Raw genomic sequence first — 18,480 nt, forward strand, 5'->3', positions numbered from 1 at the left:
GTACCATATTCATTGTATGATATATGCGCTTCATTTTTTCTTTTTTTTTTGTTTTGTTTCATTTATAATTATCAATAATCACAGTTCCCATTCAGACAAAAATGAATCAAATAAATTGAAGCAAGACTTAATTTTGAATTTTAGTTTTTAACAGTTTTGTCTTCCTTTTTTTATACAAAATTGATTTCTTTGAAACGCTTTTGGATCTTGCTCTTTTTTAAACGACATTAAATATAGTTTTGAAATTTCTTTGATTACAGTTTCCTCTTGGATAGTTTACAATTAAATTAATTTAAATTAAAATTTGCCGCATTCTAGCAGATAATATCCCCACCATATACAAAAGTATTCGAATATCCGGTTATTGATAAATTATGAATAAGTAAGAATAACTTAGGACTTAAACAAGTTACATATAGGTGCAGGAACTTGTTCCAACTAGGTGTGTTTGTGTGTTTTGTGGTCGGATGTGTTAGAGAAAAAGAAACCCCAAAAAGGTGCCTATAACGAATCAAATGCCTATCTCCACTAACAGGAAAAAAAAATATATAAAATAACACGGCAACAACAAAATATTAACAAAACCAAGAAATGTTTCAAATATAAAATAAACTTAGATGCTGTATGATTAAAGTTAAAAAAGGGGCTACTTTCTGGAAATGACTTTGCCCGTCTTGGCGTTAACCAATATCATTTTTTCCGGTGTAGTTGGACGCTCCTGGGTGGGCGAGTCCTCCGGCTGATTGGTGGAGGTTCCTCGCAAGATTCTGCGGCGCAGGCGATCACTGATGTTCTCGCTCTTCTGCTGGTCCACCAAAGAGCTCCCGGCCGTCTCATGGGATGGCTTCACACTCAAGCTGCCGTCGTTCTTGTAGAGGATCAGCTTGGTGCTTGGCTTCTTGGCTTTTGGTTCCTCCAACGCTTCGTCTTCTTCCTCTGCCTCTACTGGATTCTCGTTCTCCTGCTGGACATTAGCGTTAATGACGTTGTCCTGGTTGTTGTTATCCTCGGTCTGCTGTTTCACCTCATCTCCCTCCGGCTCCTGCTCCACACTTATCTCCAACTGGTCATAGCAGGTGAAGAACTCAACGGACTTTAGCTTCTCGCTCGCATTAAAATGGACTGGGGTGTGTTCCTCGATTTCGGACTCATCCTTTGCATTGTAATCACAGTGGGCACACTGGTGATAGTTCTGAGGCGGAAGATTCACGCAGGCATGCTTCTGCAGGTGCTGCTGCAGTTCCCCGTGGATCAACGTTTCAAATGGACAGTGGAGGCAGCGTTCCGGAGTCGGTGTTGATTGCGGTACATCGATGGAGCCGGCATCGCTACTGGCATCAGCTGCCAGGTCACTAGTGGCCACAGATGCACTGGTTGAAGGGGTAGAGGTACTGTGCCGCTCCTCGTCCTCATCGGGGGCTTCCTCGGGGGCTTTCGGAAGGGAAGCCACCTGACCACCACCACATCCAGATTCCAGTTGCTTCTTAAGTAGCGAATTTTGGTTGTCGAAGCCACCGGTGGACGAGGTAACTGCTCCACCGTCGTTGGACTGCAGAAGAAGCTGCAAGCTGAGTTCATTGTCCACCACCCAAATGGTTTCCGGACCTGTTAACTGAAGCAACTTGGGCGCTGGATACGCTACATCCTCCTTGCAGTTCTTATATAACTGCTGGCACTTCTCCTGGTAGTGGGACATGTGCACCGCCCTGTGGAGCTGCAGCAAGGTCTCCTCCGTTGTGCGATATTCGCAGTAAGTGCACACATAGCTCTGGTCCTCTGCATCCGAGTCCGCAGTGGAGCAGCTATGAGCTAGAAGATGCTGCTCCAGCTCCAGCTTGGCATTACGTTCGTCGTTGTGTTTCTGGGCGAAGCGAGCTGGGCATCGCGGACAGTAACTGATCAGCTTGTACTGATATTCTGGTGGTAGTTGCTGTGGATTCAGCTCCGCATCCGATGCAGCGTCTAGTTGCAGCTGGGAAAGATCAATTGAAAGCGGCGTGGAAGCAGGCTGGTGCTGGGCTTGCTTGGCTGCAGCGGCCAACTGCAGGGCCACACTGAATTCGAGACCAGAAGGAGCAGCTCCAGATGTACCGACAGATGCACCAGTAATAGCTCCAGCTCCAGCGCCGGCTGTTCCAGAGACCATTTGCTGCGGGTGGACGCTGCGCATGTGACTGCTCAGGTGCTGCTTCTTGGCGCAGACGAAGGTGCACAGTCTGCACTCGTACTGGGTGGGCTTGTGCAGGGATACGTGGTAGTTCATCTGGGACTTGCTCTCGGAGATGTAAGGACACACCGGGCACTTTTGCTGCTTGCTCTTGGTGTTGCTGTTGTTGGTGTTTACGGCGGTATGGTCCGAGGGCAACCGAGTGATCTCGATCTGGTCGTTCTGCTGCAGCTGCAGTAGCTCCTCGGCACTGCCGTTGGTGACCATTGCCTTGCAAGCGGCTGCCCAGTAGGCGGCCGCCGCTTGAAGATCCTGCTGGGTATTCGCGGCATTCACCACCGCAGCAGCACTGGCGGAGAGCGGTGAGTGAAGGAGCTGTTCCAGCTGCTTGTTGGTCATCAGGAGTTGGGCATTGGGATTAGTGGTGGCGTTGTTGATGCCTCCGGCTTTCAGATTGGGACTAGAGGGGATGTGGGTCTGGGATTCGTTGCTGGCACCTGCCCCCAGGGGTCGGTAGACGGGTGGTGCATTCGCTGCGGCACTGGCCCCGCGCTCAAGGGTCTCGATCCGAATATCCCCGGAATGCTTTAAGCGACAATGCCGCTGTTGGGTGAAAATTAGAAAGAAGGAGCTTCAATTAGTACAACCTCAAAGTGGTACAGTATCTCGAGTGTTCTCTTGTAATTATTATGTTTGTGTGATGTGTTTAATGTATATTTTTCAGAGGTGAAGAACAGGAATGCTTTCGATTCGATTTCGAAAGTTACGAACTATATATAGTAACTGATGAGTTAGTAATTTTGTTTCAAAACGAAAACATCTCTACTTCTTTGCCTCATTTTCCGTTTGTGGGGAAAATTAATATAACCATGAGTTTAGCCCAATCGAAAACCCTCGCACCGTAATGGGAATCCCTTAATGGTTAGCTCTTATTTTATTATAGATAAATTTTTTATGGTGTCATGGGTTTGTTTTTCATGAATTTTTGGTTTTATGAATTACATTTAGTTCGAGAAGGGTAAGAGAGAGCAAGCAAGACTTTCACCAATGATTCCTTAAAGTTAATCGTTTATCTTATAAAATACAAACAAAAGCAAGACCAGACACCACACATTTAAACAAAACTCGGGGAAAATAAAAAAAAGGGCAAACAATATTGACTTTTTGGATATATTTACCAGCGCAGCGCAGGGACTACGGACACAGATGGAGTGGTGGGTGGATGGGTGACAGAAGGTGACGGATCTGGGACTGTAAATTGTCTAAATTAAGAGCTAAACTGACAAAGGATCTTGATCTATAGAGTCCTTCTTAACCAGCAGTTATATTCTTTTAAAATCTTTACTAGAAATTCTTATTATTTAAGCTACATTTTAATTTGAACTTTTAAGATTTAAAAAGGAAATTTTCAAAGGAAAATAACAAATTCTTTTATGACATTAAGAACGTACGTGGAACTCTCATTTGTAACTTAATTTTTTCAGTAAGAACCCCCCTACAACTTTCGGGTAACTTTGTGGACTGGTTCGGTCTCCTCCCGGTTCGGTTCGTTGCGGTTTTTGAATGGGACAAAACACAAAACCATTTAAGTGCACTCGACCATACCTGGATGACATGCTTCCAATTCGAGACCTGGTGGCAGTGGCCGCATCGGTAAGGCGACGGGTCGCGGCGCTCGCCCTCGGTCATGGTCAGGATGCTGGCGCCAGCCACTCCGGTGCCAGCACCCGAAACCGGACTATATGGACTATGGCTATGGAATCTCGTCGGCGGCATTTGACCAGGCACCTGCTGTTGCTGTGGCGGATTAGCTGGCGGTGGTGGTGGCGACGATGCAGAACAGGATGATGCGGATGCAGAACCGGCAGCCGATGAATTGGACGCTATCGATGATGCTGACGACGACGAAGACGAAGACGACGACGAGGAAGAGGATGACGAGGGAAACGTTTGGGAGTTGGATTTATCCTTTGGGTTAGTGGGTGTGGAGTGTGGGCTGTGGATTAATCCCGCTGCCAGGTGGTAGCCATCACCGGCAATGTGCAAATGATAGGAGTCTTTATGGTTGGATGAAGTGGATGATTTGTGATGGTGGTGATTACCCGCACCCAGTGACTTGGAAAGCTGAGCTGGTGTGGCAGTAGAAATAGGAGTAGGAGTGGTAGTTACTGGCAAAGGCGATGCATTGATCTTGGTTGTGGAGGTGGTAGTTGGTGGTGGTGGTGGTGGTGTGGTGTTGTTGTTGTTGTTGTTGGTAGATGAGGCGACGTAGACGGAAGCGTCCGGCCGGAATCCGTTTCCCACAACCGAAACCAAGTTACTGTTAGCATAAGAGGTATGATGAGTTCCATTTCTAGCGCTGCGTGGTGATGTGAGCAGATCCTGCAGCGATCTAGCGGTGTCTTTGGTGGTGCTAGTTATGATAGCTTTGGTAGTGGTAGTGACGGAAGTATTGGTGGCGGTGGTGGTGGTGTTCGGCGACGTCAGACTGTCGGCACTTGCCTCGTTTTGACTCGCTTTCTGCTCACCGTGCTCTAAAATGGAGGCGGCACTGGCTTTCGTCGTATTGGAATTGGCACCCGGCGGATGTTTTCCGCCCGCCAACGCCAAGGCAAGGCCGCTCAGAGCGCTGGAGTTGGGCGTGGGTGAGTGTTGGGCCTCCTGTATGGCCCGCTGAAGCAGTCCAGCAGAGATTCCGACCGGACTAGTGCCGGCGGAACTGGAATTTGGCGATTGCGGCTGTGTGAGACACAAGGCGGCAAATACCTTGTTAATTAGAAATTGTTGATTTCCACCAACGGAAACCTGCAGCGGCGAGGTACTGGCCAGGGGGCTCGACTTTGGATAGCTGGTATCTTGGTAATGGATCTTCACGTGAGCCAGCACAGCATCACGATTTTGGTGGCTGAAATTTATTTGAATTAGGATTTATTCAAGTATGATAATAAATATATGTGACACTCACCCGAAGTTGCATTTGCGACAGCGGTAGACGGTCTTCTTTTCATTGCCCTCCTGGTGCACCTCGGTAATGAGATCGTCGCTGGGTTTTCCGCTCATCGGGAGACTTGGTCCCTGCCGTTTCACTGGTGATATGGTCACCGAAGGAGTAATCATGGCAGACTGGTGGTCCTTCTGCTGCTGCTGCTGTTGGTGCTGTTGCTGGGCCATGGCCGCGTTCATCATGGTGGCCAGCAGGGGGATGCGTATCAGGTTGTCGGTCAGATGGGCGTCGTCCAAGGCACTCGGCTTGCTCGGCAGCACCGGCTCAAATGTTATGTCCTGACTGGGAACGGCCCCCACTTTTGCGTAGTCCTTTAGGAAGGCCAGCGAGGCCACCTGGTTCGGGGTCATCTCACCGGATTTCATCAGCTTGGGATCGCCATCCTCTTCGGTGACCTTCATCAAGGTGATGTACTTGTTGTACTTGGTGTAGTTACGGCGTCCTGTCTCGTCGTTCATCAGAACTTTGGCGGTTTTGTGCGAGGGATCACGGATGGTCTTCAAGCGGATGTGCTTGGTGATGTCCCAGCGCCAATTGGAGCGGTACGAGCAGAGGGAGCACTCAAACGGCTTCTTGTTCAGATGACCGACGATGTGGACATGGAAACGGGAGGCCGTGGAGGCCCAGAAGCTGCAGTGCGGACACTTGTACACCTTCTTCAGCGAGGAGTTGGCGGCCTCCTCTTCGGGCGTCATCTTTTTGGTTACCTGCAGTGCGTGAAAGAGTCAAATTTCATTTTGACGTGGCAGTAGATCGTGCAGGGATCAAGAGGGGGCTTACAAACAAAAAAAAGGACTAAATGGGACTTGAATCTGTTGTTGACATCTTGGAGGGTTGGGATCAGTGCTTAGTGAACTCTGGACTTACCTCGCCGTAGCCGGGCGCCGTCTCCACGCCGTAATAGCTGTTCTCCTCGTTGCTGGTGGCCTGGCTTCCCGCCGGGGACTTGACCAGGCTCTGACCACTGGCCTCCTGCTGCACTGCAGCGGCCGCTGTGGCGGCGGCTATCTCCTTAGCTGTCTTGTTCCAAATGCAGACGCGCTGCTGCTGAACGGCGGCCTGCTGCTGGAGTGCATGGGGATCTGGTCGCCGGTCGGCGCTCTCTCCCGAATTTGAATCGTACATCTCATTGGCACAGCGGATCGCCTCAATGCACTGCGTCAGGTGGTGGAGTAGATCCGTGGACGACTTGCAGCGGTGGCGGCAATGCTGGCAGCGCGTTGAGCCCGTCACGCTGAGATTCAAAGCGGAGTGCGAGTGGTGGTCCTCATCGTCCTCGTCGATCTCCAGACGATCGTCGGCATCGTCCTCGTGCAGGGCAGCATCATCGTCATCGATGATTACCGCCGAGGCGTGGCAGCTCTTTCCATGGATGATCGACTCCGAGAGGCATTTGGCCACATGACCGCACTGGCACACCAGATTCTCGTGCTGCGCCCCCGTCCTTAGCTTGTCCAGGAAGCTGGAGCTGGACTTCTTGGTCAGGAGACTGCGACTGGAGCTCTGGGAGGCCACTGTTGTGGCGGGTGATAGCTGGGGGACATCCGACTTGTCCAGCATTTCTGAGATTTGCTTTTCGTTGAAGAACATCGATGCGATTTCGGTCAGTGAGCTGCGCGAAGCATTGGTCTCCTTTGAGAGGTTCAGGACGCTGGAAAAGGTTGAAGGAAGGAAGGGAGGAAGGATTAGAATAACCCCAGGAAACATGATCCTTTATTTACTTACTCCTTGGGTCCTTTATTTATCGGAATGAGATTGGGCATAGGGCGCTGGGCACGCGGCGTTGCGGTGCCCACACTGGAGGTGTCCGAAGAGCAACCACCTTTTTGGGAAAGGTCCGTGGGCTCCTCCTCGTCGTCGTACTTGCTCCGCTTGCCGTAGTGATGTAAATGCTGGTCCTCGCCACCGCTCATGGCCTCCTCGGGATCCTCGCCGCCATCTAGATCGTCATCAACGTTGTTGTTGTTATACTGATCTTCCAGCTCAGCGGAGTCGCTTAGGAAATCATCACACATCTCGCTGGCACCCACTTTGTTTTGTCTCCTGGGCCAAATGGACCCGGCATTGCCAACCGGCGGGACATGGTGGTTCATCTCGTGCACCGTCAACGATTGCTTGATGTCGGCGGTGAAGTCGCAGGCGGCGCATTTGAAAGCACCGGCACCGCCATGATTCTTCATGTGCCGATCGAGATTCCACTTGTAGGGGGTGCGGAAGTCGCAGGTCACACACTTGATCATCGGCATGGAGTGATACTTGACGTGCTTGCTGAACCGGGCTTTGATGTGGGTCACATAGCTGCACTTGTCGCAGCGGAAGAACTTGGTCTTGCCGTGCTCGGCCAGCTCGTGGGCGCGCAGCTGGGTGCGGTACAGGGTGGTGAACTCGCAGGCGCTGCACTTAAGCAGCCGGTTTTGTGGCTCCTCCCCGTTCGAGGGCGGCGTGGCTGAGCCGCTGGTTGGCGAAGGGGTTGGTGGTTCGGCGGGCGACTGTCGCTCGAATTCGCGCATCACCTGCATCTGTCGCTCATACGCACTGCTGGCCAGCTCCAGTTCCCGTTGCTGCTGCTCCTCTTCGCGCTGGCGCTGCTTGTAGGCCTCGATGTCACGCTGGAGTTTCTCCTCCTGCCGCTGCAGCTCCCGCTTCACCTGCTCCAGTGTGGGTACATCCGGCACCGTTACCGTGGGCGACTGCCCGCCCATCACACCCACACTCTCCTCAAGCCGGCGCTTTCGGGCCTCCCGACTCATCCCCCTTTTGCCGCGGGCCTGGCCATGGCCACTGGGTATGCCGTCGGTGCAGCCGTGCACCATCTTCATGTGGCGCACCAGCTTCTGGAAGTGCCGCGACGCATACAGGCACAGCTTGCACTTGTTGATCACGATCTTCTCGCCGTGCACGTCGCGCAGGTGCGTCAAGTGATAGCGTGGGTTCTGGGTGAAGTAGGCGCAGTGATTGCAGCTATAGTTCCGCTTGATCTTGCACTGCGGCAGTCCCTCCTCCTTGGCATCCAAACCGATGGTGGCCTGGTGCTGTTGCTGCTGCTGTTGTTGTTGCTGTTGTTGCACGCTGTTCACCACTGCGGCAGCTGCTGCGGCCTGTTGCTGTTGCTGCAGAAGCTGCTGCAAGCGGAAGCGCTCTAGAAGCGTCGATCCCGCCAATGTGGTTGCTGTGCTGGTGATGGTGTTCGACTTGGCAGTGCTGCCATTGTTGTTGCTGTTGCTGGTCTCCGGATGGTGGGGACCGCCCTGCTCGGCATACAGCTGATTGCCACTGACCACGCTGCGCACGATGAGCGTGTCACCCGATCGCTGCACCATCGACGGCAGATCCATGTTTCCGGGTGCTTCTGGTGGCAGCCTCTACTCCTGCCGCTGTTGTCCCCGAAGCGCCTGGCTAGAAATTAGCTGAAAAAAATAAATCAAATCTGATTAGTTGTGGTTTAATTTATATTTAAAATGTTTATAATAAATAACCTAATAAAATAGTTTAAATTTAATAACTTTTAATACACTCTGCACACACAATTTATGTAAATTTTAGATGAGTTCTAATCTTAACGAGGCTATTTGTTCAAAAGCATTTTATGTGACCAACTCACTATACAATACAATTTTAAATCCAATTTTGTGTGCTTTGTAAAGGACTATCAAGCTAAAGAAAGTCAGGACAGGGACCAAGACTTCAAGTTAGCCAAAAATTCACCAAGGGTAGCAAGACAAAAGACATACTAATGGCATTACTCCACAATTGCTACACAAAGGCTGCCTAAATGCAGATTTCAACACTTCCCCTACTCATTACTCAAAAATTAACCAACAAACAAGGACTTAACTCCCATACATATGTATGTATGTGTTATTTAAATATATAAATATTTCAGAGTCTTCTGCGCGAATTCCTACCCTCAGCCAACCACAAAGGCTTCTCCCTTCTGAATATTTAAATAAAATATTTTGTCTGTCCGTTAAAAATGCGACAAAGTACCATAAAATCAGGCAAAAATCAATGGAAATGGCCAAGTGAAAATGGAAATGGAAAATCATTCGGCTTTCCACGGGAGAAAGGCAAATAAAGAAAAGAAAAAGGAGGCTCGAGGGCCGCCACAAATCTCTGAGGTAAATGTATTGTAGTTTGGGCGCAACACGAATCCATTTTAAGGCTAATTGGAGTTGGCCAAGTTGAAAAGGGAAAGTTCGAGTTAGGAAGCTGGAAAATTTCAATGTTCGCCACATACCCAAGCATAAATAAAAGGCCAGGGACCCAGGACCCGTTGAAGGTTAACCTTTTTGTGGGCCATCGTTTGCATGAGTGCACAGGAAAACAGGAGTCGGATTTGGAATCGAGAGGAAAGTGCGTATTTGCCGGAATAGAGGCTAATCCTTGGGGTGTCGTTTTGTATCAAATGCAGTAATTTTGCTTTTTAAGCGCTTTTTATTGCCTACTCGCACCATCCTGGCATGTCCGTATGTATGTATGTATAAGCGTGCCACCCGAAAACCCGAATTGTGTTGTGGCTTAGACGAAACATACGCATGCCACAAAAACACAAAAGACAAAAACAAGAAACGATTTGATGGAGCATCTCTCTTGTGTCATCATTTAAGTAACATATTTAATTATAAAAAGAGATAGCAGCAGGAATACATTAAAATCGCACAAGCCCAAGAACACTCACGCTCATGTGTACTCTTGACATTCAACACGTTTATTGTTGCAAAGCAACAAGCTCATCGTCCTCCCAGCATCCCAACATCCCAGCAAGAAACAACATCCTCATCAGCATCAGGGCGGAACTCATTAACAGTGGCGTCCTAGGGCTTGCATGTGTGTGTGAGTGCGTAGACGTTGGCGGGGAAAAGTGACTTTGTAAGGGTGTGTGAGGGTGTTTATATATGAAGATGGGTCAGTCCAGACAGGGTTGGATGGGCAATACATGGACATATGTGTAGGCTGAAGGTGTCATATGAGGGAGTCATTGCTGGGTGGGCCATTTAATTGATTTAAGCATGGAAATAATTTTAGTTGAATTTTTTCTTCAGAGAAGTATAATTGTCGCTCTCTAATGCATGAAATTCTTGATTATAAGCTTTTTGTAGCCCTCGTAATGCATTGTTGACATCGCGCTTATTACGCTAAAAAGAAAAGATGATGTGGAGGAAGAGCAAGAGCAAGAGGACAGAGTAAAGAAAGGACGAGGAGAAAGCAAAGAGAAAAATAAGTAGCCGGGACAACGCGATGAGCTGCTTCCTGTTGATTTTTCAAGCTTTATGTTTGGTTTTTGTTATTTTTTGTGTTTATTTTTTATTTTTTTTTGCAGTTTACAGTTGTTGTATTGTTTTTGTTGTTCTTGGTTCAGTACACAACCACACACATACACACAAACAGGCTATGCGGCAACACGTTTCGCTTTGAAATTTTAATTTCTCACGCGACGCTAAAAAGTATGCTACAAAGGATAAGACCGGGATCTGGAGGCAAGATGGCAAGGTGGCGAGCATCATTTTTTGGGTGTATGCCTGGCACTCGCACTTGGTGCCTTTTGTTTGGTTGGTGTTTTTGTTATTTTTCAGCTGCTTTCAGTGCAGCCTACGCGGACTTAATTAATCTTTCTCGGGGCTTATCCCGTTGCCCCGGCAATCTCCAGACGGTTATTCCTTCGCGCTTTTTCTATTCCTTAACCCATCATTTTGACGTTGTAAGACTTCTTTTCTTCGGTCTGTTTATGTCCTGTTTTCGGATATTAGGGCGACAATGGCACGCCTTTTTCTTTTTTGTGTCCTCTTCAGTCCTAAAACTGTTGAGTGTTGGCTGCTGTGATGGATGGTTTTCTTGCCATTTTAGCTTTTTGTCTTTTTGATTAATTTTTCACAATTTTTTGGTGTTTAAGTAAATTATTAAAATTGTAAATTGTATAGAGTACGTCTTCTTAAAAGACTCAAATAGTTTCTGTTCAGATTTCGCTACTTAATTGGCACTGCAATCACTAAAGCCGAGCGGAAGTGAATACATCCTGGCAGCCAATTTCCTTGTTTGGCCATTCAGTTGCCCTCCAGCCGGTAGTCAGAAGAGTGAAGAGTCAGTAAAAGGACGATGGGAGCACGAAATTGCTACAAATTAATTGCAAACTGCAGAAAAGTAAATAAGAAATGTGCCTGAAGCGGGCAGGGATAAGGGAGAGGGTCTACTGAGAACGGTCGACAAAATGTTTATTCATCAATTTGTTCATTTGTTGGCAACTACCATTCTGCGATGCGCTTCGTGCTCTGCCATTCCATCTTAATTTCATGATCCTTTCAACAGGAAGTTATCGCCTGGTTTATGAGTATGAAAATTGGGACTAAAAGCCTGATAACAGAGCTCGTAAAATGGGCAAGTGCCTGTGCAAAAGGCGAATCGATAATTAAGATGGCTCCTTTATGCATTATTTGTTTCTTCACCATTTTATTTCAAGTTCTCAGCAAATATTTTTGCCGCGTTTTGCCACTTTGCTGTTCATGTTGCTGAAACAAAAATAAAATGGAAAACTTTTCCTAAAAACTTGGCCTAAAAGTTTTTGCTAGTTTGGTCTGGGTCTGGGTCTGGCCCTATTACTTAAAGATTCAGTTGCTAAATGCCAACTAAAACGGCAAGGCAGTCAAAACTTTTCACAAGGCGGGCAAAACAAAAGTTCCAGCATCCTTTAAGATCATTCAGGGCAGGCAATTTATATTGCCTTTCACATAAATCTCAACAGACGTCAAACTTTACTTCGCATTTTTGAAATTAAATAAGGATTTGTCACGTAGAAGTCCATTTGCTGGATGTCTTCCCACTTCCACACCAATACACTGATAAATCTTTAAACAACACCCATACTCTCACTTCGATGAGACAGCATAAAAGCATAAGACAGCATAAAAGAAAACTTTATTTCTTTAAATCCAAGGGTTTTCCCACCCTTTTCCTTTTTTTTTTTAACGCAAATACGAAGGTTGGAGCTTTGAAAAACTTAAATTTTTTCTAGCACAGCGCAAGGATACTATTTCATAAAAATTAAATTAAATACAATATAACTTTCTTATTTCTGCTTTGGTCTTCTAAAAGTCACCCTGAAGTTGCAAGGAGTTTTCATTTCCGTTTTTTGGTTAGAGCTGCGAGGGTGGATGTCTGTGGGCGATCTAGGCGGAATATTAATAAAACTTTGTACTAAAGTTCCCCCAAGTTCTATCCTGAATTTTTGCGTTTACGTTTTTTCTCATTTGGTATTTATTATGGGGTGCTGGTGTAAGCATATGCTGGCATATGTTGTCACCTGCTGGGCCCGCTGGCCATGAATGCGTGAACACTCAGTGGAACACATATCGCAGTTCCCAACTCCCATACATAAACATGACGTGAAGTTGTCGGCGCCTTTCCCTCATACATATGGATGTACACACATATGCATAGCACGAACCAATTGCCCAGCATACACATACGTATGAGTAATCTAAGGAAATAAGGAAGTCTGTTAGAAAGCGATTTCGGTAGTAACTTAAATAGTGAAAATCAGAAAAATATGAGCCCCAATCTGATGGGTTGTAGAGAGAGAGAATGGGATATATCCATGAACCCATGCACATAAAAATTAACATACCCCGATGGTGGGAATGGATGGAGGGAAGTCGGGATGGGGTTGGAACACAACGTTGCTAATGCGCCGCGTTTGCATTGTCTGGACCCACACATGCACGAGCATCATCACGGGCTCGTACATTAACCAACACACACCCCACACACCAACACTCACTTGATACTTGTTTCGTCGGTTTTAACAGCGCCCAAGATATCCTTTTGTTTTTGCCGAACCAACAAACCAAAAGCAAAAAAAAAATAATGAGCCGACGACAATGTTTCTTTCCGACCACTCGGCTTTCGATTCCTCTCTGTCACTGTTCTCTTGCCAATTTTTCTGTTCTCGGGATAATGTTTTCGAAATATTTTTCAACCGTCACACAACGAAACACTTTTGCGGTCCAACAACAACTGAAGAAGTAACCGACGTGGTTGGATATTCCTCGAAAAGGATGTGCTGGCACTGTTAAGAAGCTTGCTCTTCTTCAGCTGTTGGTCCTGCTGTTGGCTAGTTGGCCTCTCTTTTTCTGCAGATGGTTCTAAGGATGCTTAACAGACTATTGTTGATGCTGTGACAGGACTGGAGGGACCAGTATGAGCAGGATCTACTACGAAATGGCATCAAGATTCGTTAGAAAAAGTTGAAAAAACATACTAGATTCTTCACAAGTGATTAAATTTGTAAAAAAAGGAAGGGTTAAAAATACTATTCATGGAAGACCTAATTTATCTTCAAATATAACTCCATATTCTTTCTTTATCGAAATTCTATAAAAAATAAGTTAGTTTTGTTTCAAACCACTTTTTTCTCTTAATTTCCGAGCGAGAGAGCGATTTCTTCATGAGCCGAAGGCTTTTAAGAGAGTTTGGGGATGTTGGGAGAGCTTAACAGAGCTCCATCGTCAAAATGAAGTTGGTATCTCTTGCAATGTTAACTTTTAAAAATAATTTAATAACAGCTGTTATTTTTCAAATTAGTAGAATTTTTAATTAACTTCTTTCGTGTTTTGTTTTTATTAAAATAATAATTTAAAAATGTGAAACATCTTGGAGAAGGTCTAAAGAAGTATCTTAAAAGTATGTAAAAGGAACTATGAACTATCTGAAACATTCAGAATGTATATCAGCTCCAATGCCAAACCCAGCAGTACCAATCGCCCCGGAATCACCCTGGATTCACCCTGGATCCGCCCGGATCGCCCCGGAATCCAACCGGAAAGCTAGAACAAGCGGCCCGGAATTTTGTACTGAAATTTTTGAAAATGTCCTCTCGGCCCGGAATTCGATTTCAGGCATGAATCAGCCCTGAATCCGCCCGGATTTCGAATCCGGATTCCGGCGTGAAAATAGTCTCGAAATCGCCCCTGATTCAGACCTGAATTTCAGAGCGGAATCAGGCCGGAAAAGAAAGCATGATTCCGCGGTGAAAATCGTGGCTAAATCAGGTCGCATTCATGACCCAAAATTAAAGAAAAAAATTTCCCCCTACATTCTTCTAATCTGATAATCAATATTTTTTATGTTTTCTTTAAAAATGCTGTTAATATATGTTGGAAACTAAATTAATATGTTAAGTAACATTACATTATTAATATTGAAAACTATATTTAATAACTACTCACCCTGGGATTCGAACCTTAGTGCTTTTGTATACTAGACCGACATGCACGCCTCTAAGCTATCAAGGAATCGCGCGTACTTTGTGACTGACTATAATATACCTCTACAAATTTGCATGTTTAAAACAATCTCAATTATTAAGAATCCCCGTTTAAAAAAAAGTATTGAATATAACAGTTTATTTTGAGACTGCGATATTAAAATAAAATGAAAGTAAACAAAAATCGACTCATTATAAAAACTTTTCCGCTCGGAATCGAACCCACGACCTTACGATTAACAGGCAGATACCTTAATCATTGAACCATGGGGTGAAAGTTTTCCGGGCAAAATCTTTAGAATGACTAGAAAATATTAGTGATTAATAACTAATATCGAATATGCATAATTTCGAACTCTAGCAGCAGCAGAGGGCCGGCAGAATTAGTTCGCCTACTTTGTTTTGACGTTCGAAGAGCAAACCTTATTGAATTGTTTTTGTTTTTCGATCGAAATTTGACATTCGGGCCGGAAAAGTCAGGGCCAGGAATTTCAGTACTGCTGGGAAGCTACTTGGCCTAATACTTTAACCTAATATCATATTAACGTATATTTTAATGCCAGAGTACATCAATTTAATTTGTCGTCGCCGCACTTAATTTGCTAACCAGCCAGAAGAACGAGATCTACTTAAAGAGGAGGGCGTAGGAGGCCGGCAGAAGAAAAGCCCTTGGGGGAAAATAATGTGGAAATCAAGCGCACTTCAAACTGGCGGCAGTTGTCGAGAGGATAAGCCGAAACCGTAAAATGAGACGAGTTGTTGTGGGTTTGGGCTTGGGCTCTGCTACTTTTTCGGGAAGTTTGGCTTCGGCTCTTGGCTGAGGCATTTTTCCGTGTCCTTTTTCAAGGCAATCAACACAAATGCTACTTATAAATTTATTTGTGACTCGCACGAGACGCAGTAAAGGGGAAAAAGGAGCAGAGTCTGGACCGAAATAAAGGCGTTGCAAAGCACAAACACTTAACACGCAGACAGGGACTGGCAACGCATACACAGACACATGAGGCGCCAACAAAAAAGGACAATCAACATTTTAACACTTTCGAGGCAAGGGATGAGTTTTCAGTTGAGAAATGTCTTGTGGTCATGAATTTTTTTATTGATCACTGAGGGAAATAAAAAATCTGCCAACAGCAAGCATTAAAATGGGTTTTTGAAATATTAAAAAATATATTTCATAAGTCATAAACTTTTGTAAATAGTAATGATGCTATAACTTTTTGATATATTTTATAGAGGGAAAGATTTCTCTCTCTGCATTAGAGGCAGACATGGGGATTAGAAAAATATGTGGGACCAGAAAGACAGGAAGGAGCCATGGCCGGCATCAGACACGGACACTTGACATCCGAGACTGCCATTGAAACGGGCAGTGCATCCTTCTGCCAGTTATCCCCTCTCTCCTGGGGCCAGGGCACTCGTTTGACGTTAAGGCATGCTACCTTTAGTTAATTTCCCAGACAGTTCCTGCAATTATGACCAGATCATGCACGTGTCCTGTCCAGGAGGCCAGCGGCAAGGAATTAGGATGCGGTCCACTAGCGCAGGCATTCGCTAGTTTTAGTAACATTTCGTTAAACTTTTCTAATCAAACACTTGGCCAAGGAGGGCTTAGCTGAAAATTGTGTTTCGGATATGTGGGCAGTGTGGTTTTCTGCTTCATGCCTCGTCGGTGCCAAAAACTAGACGAGTTTGTTTGCCGTTGCCTTGATGGAGCTGCACTTGTACTTGTAGCCGATGCTCCTCCTGGAGCCCTTATTCCCTCGAGATTTCTCGAGAACTAAAATAAAGTAGCTCAATTTCGCCACCAGGCAGGGAGGGAAAAAGAGAATAGGGAACATTTCGTCCGGTGCAACATGTGGAAGCTCCGGGCTTCACCATTTTCTGGGCAATCTTCTGGACACACAGTCCTGCCCACTCGATGTGGTTTGGAAAAGTGTTGTTTGGTCCGTGGCTGGCACGGAGGCGGAGCCTGCAAATCCTGAAAAGGAGGTGTAATGAAGCAGCACAAATGCACACAACGTTGTTCTGCTCTTTTCTAGGGAATCCAGAAAAGGAAAAACGGAGAATAATTTGTTGCAGTTTGTTAGCTTGATCCCTCGGCTGACGTGGGGAAAATTGAACACGAATTACAAACCTGCAGGAAAGGGTCAAGAGCTTCCTTAAATATATTGAGATATGTTGAAGGAGGCACTTCAGTTTATTCACAACTAAATTATGGTATTGATTTAGGATAAGTCACCGCAGCCAACAACTCAAGCTTAATATTTGATTTATATGTTGTAGCCTACTTTTCTGCAATTTCACGACTTTCCATCAAGCCACAGGTGAATTGGATTTGGTTAAGGTGGAACAAGTGTGCGCTACTGAATGTACATGCTGTTGTTAGGGACAAGGATGCTGGGAAGCAGGACGCATGCATTTGCCTCAAAGTTGCTGCAACTTTCAGTCAAAGCCTCGGCCGCAACCAAGAGTGGTACTTCATCAAACGAACAACTCGCCGCAAGGTGGGGCAACCACTCCCCACATTTCCATGTGTATAACCATATAGAAAAGAGCTCTTCGCTTTGCTTGCAACCAGCAACTCGGAGCTTGCCACTTGTAAGCACGTGCACAGTTATAAAAGCATATAAAATTTCCTATTTAACTTCCGGCATTTTACAGCGCACACATGTACCAGAATATGTGTGTATTTTGTGGGGAAAGTGAGCTCGGGGTGGTCTGATGTGGTATGTCTAAAGAAAACATATCCGTGACAAAGTAAACCACCACCACGTGCAACTAAGCCCCATTTCTCTCTCCCCTATTGCCTTACAATTCTGCTACGTTTTTCTGAACACTTTTTTTTGCTAGTTCTGCACAGAGTTGCTGGTTTAAGGCACTAAGCGGAGGACAAGAAATTGAATTCGGTTGCAGGTGGCTGATGGCTGATGGCTGATGGCAGCCGGTGGCAGCCAGGCAACTCAACTATCTCGCCACGCTCTCTTCCCTCAAATGGCAGAATGTGTGACAGGCTTTGCAGCTGGGTTCTTGCCGCACCTTGGCAGCCGCAGGATTTAGCGGTCCCCAGTCGGGGACTTTAATATTTAATAAGCTGACCTAGGAGCCAAGAAGCTGAGCTAAGCTAAAAGGCGCTATTGGTTCTAAAAAGAAGTAGCAGGAGCTGGAAAAGCTGCTTCAATTATGCAAAAGAGGCATGGCGAAGGTAACGGCAGCGACAAACTGGCCCAGACGGTGACTTCGTCCCCAAAGCATTGAGGTAGAAACCAGACTAAGGTCATCCTTAAAATATTCTGTGATTCGAAAATGGGGATTGTAGAAGATTTAAATTGTATTTAAGTAAGGAATAATATGTATTCTTAACTTGTTGTTTAATTGTAACAATCTTGACTGAAAAGTTCCTCTAAGCAAGACTTTAATCCCCAACTCTGCCGCCCTACTAGTTAACACTTCTCTAATTATTCACTTCTTCACATATTATCACGTTGCGCCTGCCAAGTTCTCGTGTTTGTCGGCGGAGTGTTGAGTTCATGCCAGCGCATATATTAACACATACAGCCCGTCTTCAAGGATTCTTTGGTTCCCATTCTGCGACCCGTTCTCCGGTCTTTCATTCTTTTGTCTGGAACTCGGTTAGGCACGTCCGATTCTGTCGCCCCCGACTCGTCCCGCCCGCGATTAGCACGTTTTCGGTGTTCTCTGCCGGCCAAGTTTATTGTTTGTTGTCGGCACATTAATCATAATTTAACGATTAGCGCAAGTTTTGTTTATTAAATATTCTTAGAGCCAGACAAGTCAAGTGTTGTCCAAATTTATGGAGAGCCGCCGACGCCAACGACGACGGCTACGACTACGACGGCGATGCCACGCGTCGATAGGCCGCAAAACTCTCATAAATTGCAATTTCTGAAAAAATGAACGATGAAATGATAAAAATTTATGCAACTTTTTTGGCCTGACCAAATTTATAGCTCGAGTTTCAATTATACGAAGGCTGAAGGAAAGTTTCTGCCTGAAAATTGAGAAACATTATTCAATTTTTCATATACAAAT

General features: G+C 45.9%; 1 protein-coding gene across 8 annotated transcripts in view; it reads right to left on the minus strand.

Annotated features, from left to right (window-relative positions):
* Positions 1–19: 19 nt before the first annotated feature.
* The window catches only part of LOC6498454, a 33,869-nt gene continuing 15,408 nt past the window's right edge, over positions 20–18,480 (minus strand). Inside the window, exons 3-7 of one of the 8 annotated variants that reach the window (XM_014906648.3) lie at positions 6,897–8,578; positions 6,039–6,822; positions 5,133–5,866; positions 3,773–5,072; positions 20–2,770 (exon numbers count right to left, since the gene is read on the minus strand). In XM_014906648.3, coding sequence (XP_014762134.1) covers positions 647–2,770; positions 3,773–5,072; positions 5,133–5,866; positions 6,039–6,822; positions 6,897–8,506 — 6,552 coding nt within the window. In that variant the 5' untranslated portion in view covers positions 8,507–8,578 and the 3' untranslated portion in view covers positions 20–646. Of the gene's footprint in view, positions 2,771–3,345; positions 3,419–3,772; positions 5,073–5,132; positions 5,879–6,038; positions 6,823–6,896; positions 8,579–18,480 lie in introns of those variants that run through there. The other 7 variants (XM_001962822.4, XM_044716161.1, XM_014906649.3 and 4 more) reach the window with 7 other exon arrangements.

The sequence above is a fragment of the Drosophila ananassae genome, chromosome 3R (genome assembly GCF_017639315.1).
Source record: "Drosophila ananassae strain 14024-0371.13 chromosome 3R, ASM1763931v2, whole genome shotgun sequence".
NCBI lineage: Eukaryota > Metazoa > Arthropoda > Insecta > Diptera > Drosophilidae > Drosophila > Drosophila ananassae.